Below are 8,411 nucleotides of genomic sequence, written 5' to 3' on the forward strand. Positions count from 1 at the left end.
CACGGGGTGCTGTCCTGTTGTAAAATTTCACTTCCAGCTGGAAAAACAGATGCCATGTAAGGGTGAAACAGGTCCGCAATGATGTTCAGATACCCTGTAGCATTCATGGTCTGCTCTACTACAACCACGGGTTCCAGAGACGTCCAAGAGAACGTCCCCCAAAGTATAATACCGCCACCACCGGCCTTTGTATGACCTACTGTACATTGAGGGAGCAACCTGGAAGACGGCTTATCCTGACACGTCCATCGAAGTGATGAATGTCAAACCATGATTCATCTGACTAGACAACTCTCTTCCGCTGATCCATGGACCAGTCGCGATGTTCCCGGGCCCAACGCAGGCGTAGTTGGCAATGACGCTTGGTCAACAAAGGCGCACGAGTGGGACGTTTGCTGCTTAGCCCCATATCCAACAGTGTCCGCTGAATAGTGTGCTCTGATAGTATTCTACTTGACCCTGCATTATATTGGGCTATCAGCTGAGCCACTGTCTGGCTCCGGTTTTGCTTCACCAAGCGAGACAATCTCCGACGACCTTTATCTTTGATGGCGTGTGGACGTCCAACACCATGTCGTCTACTGCTGGTTTCACCGTCATTCATCCACTTTGCATAATTACTAACAACTGTAGATCGCGAACAACCCAGGAGTCGTGCAGTTTCGGAAATACTTGTTCTGAGCCTTCGAGTCATTACAATCTGCCCTCTATCAAAGTCGCTTATATCCGCAGCCCTTCCCATCACACACAGAAGTAAGTGAAAGAAGGATTCTTCAAACTCTCCAGCAACAGTTAAATACCACTTTCGCCAGATCACGTGCCCTCCACGTCATCCAGGAGAGTTCATTGTAAAATGTAGGGGTAGTCATAATGTTTGGGCAAAAAACAAATGCATTAAAAGCGATTTCTATTTAATAAAAGTAGATTAATTAAAAGTAATATGGAAAAAAAAGTATTTCTTTTCCATTTCAAAATGTCAAAGACAAAATGTATGCTTTTAAGCATTTGAAGAAACAAAAAGGAACCTCATCATTTAATGAAAATTAAATATTACATAATGGGTTCCGAGAAGGTTGACTTTTGATCAATGGCAAAATAAAATAATGCCAAACAGCATCATCTCTTTCGTTTGTGATTCGTTGAGTGACGATCATTGTTTTTAAGTTTAAATTTATTACTAACCAAAAAGTAGAAAGATTAACTGCTATGCTTAAATTAAGCGTAAAATGTTTTTAAATAAAAATTAGGTGAAGCTTAAATAAAATAAATGTATCGTTAATATAATCAGTAAAGAGGAAAAAAAAGAATATTAGTTTCAAAAAAAGATGTAATAAAAGTAAAACAATAAAAATAAGAGATGTAATTAAATGATAGTGAAATTAAGTTGAATATTTTTGAATGTTACTACAATACAACATTTATTTCCACAATATTTTGGCAGAATTATTTTTTCTCGCTTTTATACCATCCATATACAATTTTAAACACCATAAAATATACACCGCAAGCAACGACGATTTACGAACAAATTCCAAATAATAAAAAGTCAAACATGAATCACAAAAATGAATTTATAATTTTGAGTTTAAAACCTTAGAAACCAGACATTCTAAAACAATGAAATACGGTGTACAAATTTCGAAATACTCTGGGGAATGTAATTCATTTTAAGTTAAAAATGAATCTCTATGCTCTCAGTTTAAAACCATTAATCCTCTCCAAACGCGTCCAAAAATCTCACATCTGGCCTTAGGCGTGCAAGTATTACAAAATAGCAGATTGTAATACAGTCCACCGAGATTCATATTTTTATTATTTAAGGCAAGCTTCATCGAAACCTAAGGTTAATAACAAACACACCAGGCGGAATGCAACCAATAGGATACATTCCGAACTGCGACCGAGAAACATATTATTAACGGAGTTATGCGTAAAATATTTCAGAGGTAGCTTTGGTCTCCAGGACACTTGTTTCAAAGCCACTGCAACGGGAATAATGTATCTTGATTAATTAAGTCTTTCTCACGCTTTTACTCTAATGTAAATTTCTTAAGCAATGCTTTTGTACTGTGATTTATTACATGTATTGTGTAACTTGACGAGTGCGTCATTTTTGGGTTTTAAATCAAGCGAAGTTATCTTTCAGTAGATCAGTCAAAAGTGGATTTAAATTCTGAATGATAGATTCTAAATGTAAATTAATGGCGAATGGGAAGAAAAGAATAAATTCCTTAATTATAATTAGTTTAATTAATTGAAAATCTTAAGCCTGTTAAAGAAAAGCTACTAAACTTAAAAAACTTTAAAAGCAAACTAATTTTTCAAATTAAAACTCTTTAATTATGCAGTAACTCAAAAGTTAGTTCACACCTGCATTGTATATCAAAGAGAACTTCATTTTTACTCATTTAAGTTTTATAGGAACAATTAAGCTTCAAAACTGTTGAAATATTCTGAAAAGATGGTGTCAAAGACTTTAGAAATTATTTATAAACATATTTGTTTTACTTGATATCGAAATCTTTAGTCATTTCTAACTTTTGAAGGGTTTTCGTCGATTTGTGTGAAGTTTTGTCCTGCATATTGCTAAAAAAATTTCCTAATCCCTTTTGCAATATTTTACATTCCTTTCTTTCGCATTGTTCTTGTGAAACATCTGATGTGTTTTAATATCGTTTTGGAAGAAACATTAGTAAATGTTTTTTTTTGTTTAAACTAGTTTGTAACAAAAGTTCTTCATACACTTCTCTCTTTGGTCATTTCGTTACAAGGTTTTCCAATTTTTTTTTAGTCACTGCAAAGCAAATTTTTCTTCCTTGATAACATATTTTTTTACGTTCTTTTTTTTCCCTGTCTTTCTCCTGATATTCTAAATTCGCGATAGCAACGAGCTATAGGGGGCGTTGTTGTATGAGACTAATACCTGCGATTTCTATATGAACAGTCATTTAGTTACTCTAGAGACGTCTTTAATGCAATGCGTAGCATTGCAACGTTCCTTCTTTATTGTGTCTAATTAAATTTAATAAAGAAAAAATTTTGATATTCTTTCTTTTGCAAACGAAAACAAAATGGTATCTCTTTTTTTAGAGAAGGAACATCCAAAACACATCAAAAAAATATTTGTACATAAACAGAAAAAAATATGTATATTCTTATAAGAGTTAAAACCTAATGCCCGAGATATAGTTTTACTAAGTTTAATGATATAACATGAAAGGCCTATTTAAACTTTACATTCCATAGTTTTAAGAATCATATTACTTCAAAAATTAAAATGAAAGAAAAGTATACATAAGCCTCATAATTTTATGAAATTTAATTTTGTAAACAAAGTTTTTTGACAGCAATTTTTATGAAACAATTTCGAATTTCTATAAAATTCATTATTTAGAAACTAAAAAACGTAAAATAAAGAATGCTGACGAAAGAAAAACAAAAACAAAAAAACAATTCTTTTTTGTCGCCATTTTTTAGTGCTACGAATATTCATCTTTGGGATTTGCCAAAAACAAAACAAGATGCAATTTTATATTTTCAGGAGCGAAATATTTTACCGAAAAAATGAAAATGTACCAATTCCCGCGACATGAAATTTTATCTTGGTAAACGTACGTTTTGGAAATGTTATTTCGTTTGGAATCTTATTTATCAGAGTTCATATGGCGATATGATTGTTTTGAATCTATGCTAAACTCTATATCGGCCCATTTTCCACCGAAATCCGATTGACTACTTTGATTTTTAATAAAGTGTTTTATTTTATGATTTGTCGCAAAACTTTTAAGTGTAGATTGGCGGCACTTAAAAACCGCCAAATCTGTAGCGGCGGGGGCGTTAATACGTAAGTACCGAATTTTTATTCCATACTTTTCTGAATCATATTACTTCAAACATTAGAATATACAAGAAGTATACATAAACACATAATGTTATACCATTTAATTTTTCAAAAAAAGTATTTTGACAACAATTTTTATCAAAAAATTGTAAACTAAAAAACGTAAAATAAAGAATTCTTAGGATAAAAAACGATTTTGAAAATTTTTTATATTGAAATAAAAATTTTCATATTGTTTCTCTTTTTTTATTCTTACAGTTCTTAATCCGACGTAAAAAAAACCATTCTTTTGAGAACTATCATCAAATAAGAAAAAGCAAATTATTTATTATAAAAATCATAACACTCACCTGTTTTATAAATCCGCAGATTTCCAAAAGAAATGTTCTTCGTTTGAAAATTTCATTTTCAAATAATATATGCATAGATTATCCCTTCATCACTTATAGATAACATACCACACATCAAAATTTTATAATTGTAAGATCTCGATATGAATTTGAATATGTAGCTTGAAAACAAGATAGTTGAATTCTAGTTGAAATTACTCTTTCAAAACTAAAAAATACTTACCAAGAAAACGATAAAAAAATTAATAATCAGCACAAATGAAACTATTTCAAGTAATTCGGATGATTCTTTATTGTTGTTTTCCGAATTATATAGATACAGAAATACATACTATTCTATAAAGAAGAAGAATATTCTATAACTATTACAGTTCTGTAAGTTCTGAATTCACTTCATTCATTGGAATGACGAAAGCAGCTTCACTTTAATTTGTAATAAATTGAAGACAGAAAAAATTATTTTACCGTAATGCACACATCTGTAACAGTGATGATGAAATTGGAAGTTATGATGTTGGTAATAGAAAGGTAAAAATTGAGAAATTGTTCTTCAAATGCTTGGCGTGTTCTGCTTCAATGTTTGTCATGTTCCGGTTAGTTTTTTCAAGAAGTTCTACCTTTTCCTTAGGGCAATTTTGCTTTTTTATTTGCTGCTAAGAAAATGGCGTCCATCATTACCAATGGTTATGTGGGAGCTAATGCCCGATATTTTTAGGCTCCCGCTAGAGGGCGTACTCGAGCGTTGCAATCGCGAATTGGCTTTTTAGGGTGAGGGGTAGTAAAAAGACAGAACCATGCCACTACTGAACTAAATCCTTATTGTTTGTTAGTGTTGGAGTGGATTGTTACTCCTCTGAATGCATTAAATTAACAGAATTAAGTTTCGGTCGTGTGTTGGCAGCAGATATTTTATTTTCAGATAACGTAAGTGACGTCATCGGTGCATATCATTATGGAATCTGTATATAAGGCATGCATTGTTGTAAGCATGTGTCTTGTCTTGTCTCTTCACTATGTCATTTCACCGTATTGTTGTTTCCGGTAATGTATCAAATTTTTGTTAAGCTGAGCTTATAGTTAATATCTTAAGTTGTATTTTGTATCGAGATGATACTGTATGTAATAAAGAGATATTTAAATCTTCAAGTTTCTTCATATGAGTTAACACTTTCACTCACTACTGTGTTTGCTCTGCTAACGCATCAACAGTTGGTTATGGGCCATCGAACCCGCAAAACTTTAGTCTGGAACATGGAATAAATAGACTAATAGCGAGTGAAAAGTGGAAGTAAGTCTTCAGTTTTCAATATGTCTGAGTCTACTGATGGAACAGTTTTTACCTTCCTAAAGCTCGGAGATTTTAATTATGGAAGCTGTAAAATTGATATGAAAGTTTTGCTAATGGAAAAAGGATGTTGGAACTTAATAACTGGAGAAGAAATACAGCTACAGCAGCTGAGAGAGACAAATTGGCCTGTTTTCTACGAAAACAATGAGCCTACACGACAATCTACATGGGAATCGAGCGAAAATACCAATCCCTGATTGCTGATACTGAAGACGGTAAGACAGTTTGGAAAATGCTGAAAGTAAACTTTGAACCTACGTCGAGAGCTCGTCAGGCTGGTTTAGTCGATGATTTCTTTAACACAAGATTTTCACCCGACGAAGAAACGATCGGAATATACAGCTGAAGAATGTTGGAGAAGAATAAACAAATTGAGTATGCTGGTTTTGAAATGCCTTCAATATTGGTGTGTTTTCAACTGATAAGATATCTGCCTTCTGAATATGATAACTTGGTACAAATTTTTTACAGAGGAAAAGATGATGAATTTGAGTCGATTCAATTACTAAGCGACTAATTACGGAATCTGGAAGGATTGAACTAAAACAAACAGACGAGAACAAAATTACGTTTGTAATTGATGCTTATTCAACCAAAGTTCAAAAGTGTGAGGGTAAAAGACAAGCAGTGAATAAGAAAAACTTCAGTGGAAGCAGTCTGGACCCTAGCAAGAAATTCGAAGTAACAAATCCTCGTCGTTCTGTAGTATGCAAATTCTGTGAAAAATTGGGTCACACTGAGGATAAATGCTACAAAACAGTGAATATGCAACGTCGAAAGAAAGCGTTTTTATGTGAAAAAGACTATTCGAGCCTGAATGAAAAGTATGAATCTTTGTGTGTGGAATCGTCAAATTTTAATCAATTCATAGGAGAATTTCTAGTAGATACTGCGGCAACATCTCATCTGTAAAGAAAGAGAATGGTTTTCTTGGTTTAAAAAGATTACACCGACAGAAGTTCTGGTTGGTGACACAAATAGCTCAACAATTGCCATTGGTGTCGGAGGCACTGACTTTACTATATTGGACATTAAAGGTAAGGTGGAAATTACTTTAAAAAATGTTCTATATGCGCCCAACATGAGGCGTAATTTGATTAGTGGGGCGAAAATTGATATTGCTAGTAACTATGTTGAATGGGGCCGCAATAAAATGGTAATTTTTAATAAATTTGATAATTATATGTTCACTGTAAACAGAAAAGATAAATTATATGTTTTGAATGGATATTCAACGAAATTTGAAGATAAACTTAACGAAAATATTGATAGTAGGAATTTAGCTTTAATTTCAACTTTAAATTTAGATATTGCACATAGACGATTCTGTCATGGGAATATGCCATTAATTCAAAGTATGAGTAAAAATAATGTGGTAAAAGGCATTGAAAACTTAAGTAAAAGTAAAAACGAAAATTGTACTAGTTGTAAAATTGCCAAATCTACTAGGGTATCTCTAAAACGAAATCTTATTTATCATAGAACTACTAAAACATGTTTAGAAAGAGTGCAATGTGATTTATGTAACTTCTCCAGTAAACTCTTCAGGTCGTAACAAATATTTCTTATCTTGTATTGATGATTTTTCTCGTAAAGTTGATGTATATGTTATAAAAAGTGAAATCGAAGTTTTTGAATGTTTTAAGAAATATTTAGCTAAGTGTGAAAGGGAAACTAATCTTAAGTTAAAATGTGTTAGAACTGATAACTGGCTAGAGTTTTGCTATAAAGAATTTGAAAAGTTCTTAAGTAATCTCGGAATTAGAATAGAAAGGACTAATGTATATACTCCAGAAATGAAGGGATAGCAGAAAAGTTTAATAGAAGTGCAATGGACGCGGTAAGATCTATGCTACATGATAGTGGGCTACAATCCAAATTTTGGGGGGAAGCTCTATAAGCTTTCGTACATACCAAAAATAGATGTGAGCATAAACTGACTATTCATTTAAGTCCAATTGAAATATGGTCAGGTTTTAAACCTTCAGTAAGACACCTTAAAATTTTTGGATCACTAGCTTATGGACATATTCCCAAAATTAATAGAAATAAACTTCAACCTAGAGCTAAACTTGGAATTGTTGTAGGATATGCTGTACGAACTAAATGGTACAGAATTTTTATTCCGAAAGATAGGAAAGTAATTGAAGCAATTCATGTTAGTATTGATGAAAGCAAAAAGGGTGTAGAAACTTTATTTGGTAAAAATAAATCATTTGAATATGTTAAATTCAACCTAAATTTGAAAAACGAGCTAGATAACTTTGATAATGAATCTAGTAATGATAAAACAGCGTCAGATAAATTAAGTCCTATTGATATCGAAAAGTGGGAAAGGAAAGAATGTCCACGAACTAAAAGTAAAAGTATCGATGTATTTTACTATCCTCCTTCAAGTAAACTAAGACTTAGATCTTTAAATGATGTTAAAAAGTATTGTGAGAAAAACAAACTCTCTTTTGAACCTGAGAAATTTTCATTTAAAGCAAAAAGCAAACATCCTAATAACGTAACTAGTAGTTCAAGTAGTGAGGAAGATTTAAATTCAAATGAAGATTTCGAGTACGAGTGTCATTATTCTGAATTTCCCAAAACTTTTGAGGATACACAAATTAGTAAAGATGAGAAAAATGGGATTTAGCTATGAGTGAAGAACTCAAAATGATTGAAAAACGCAAAGTATGGGAATTAGTAAATCTTCCTAAAAACACTAAAGTGATGGGCACTAAATGGGTTTACACTGTTAAACGTGATGAAAATAAACCTAAGAAATATAAAGCTAGACTTGTTGCTTTGGGTTTTAAGCAAAGAGCAGGTATTAATTACGGAGAAGCATTTTCTCCTGTTAACTTTTCAATTATTAAATTGTTAT

General features: G+C 32.3%; 1 protein-coding gene across 1 annotated transcript; it reads right to left on the reverse strand.

Annotated features, from left to right (window-relative positions):
* Positions 1 to 283: 283 nt before the first annotated feature.
* LOC107446518 (uncharacterized) lies at positions 284 to 742 on the reverse strand. The gene has a single exon (XM_016061194.2). It carries the CDS (start codon positions 740 to 742, stop codon positions 284 to 286), a length of 459 nt encoding a protein of 152 aa, XP_015916680.2.
* Positions 743 to 8,411: the final 7,669 nt, after the last annotated feature.

The sequence above is a fragment of the Parasteatoda tepidariorum genome, chromosome 8 (assembly GCF_982258835.1).
Source record: "Parasteatoda tepidariorum strain Cologne lab strain chromosome 8, Ptep-v5.0, whole genome shotgun sequence".
Lineage (NCBI taxonomy): Eukaryota > Metazoa > Arthropoda > Arachnida > Araneae > Theridiidae > Parasteatoda > Parasteatoda tepidariorum.

Coding starts and splice junctions, on each gene's coding strand:
- LOC107446518 (XM_016061194.2), bottom strand. CDS start 742: ATGGGAAGGGCTGCGGATATAAGCGACTTTGATAGAGGGCAGATTGTA.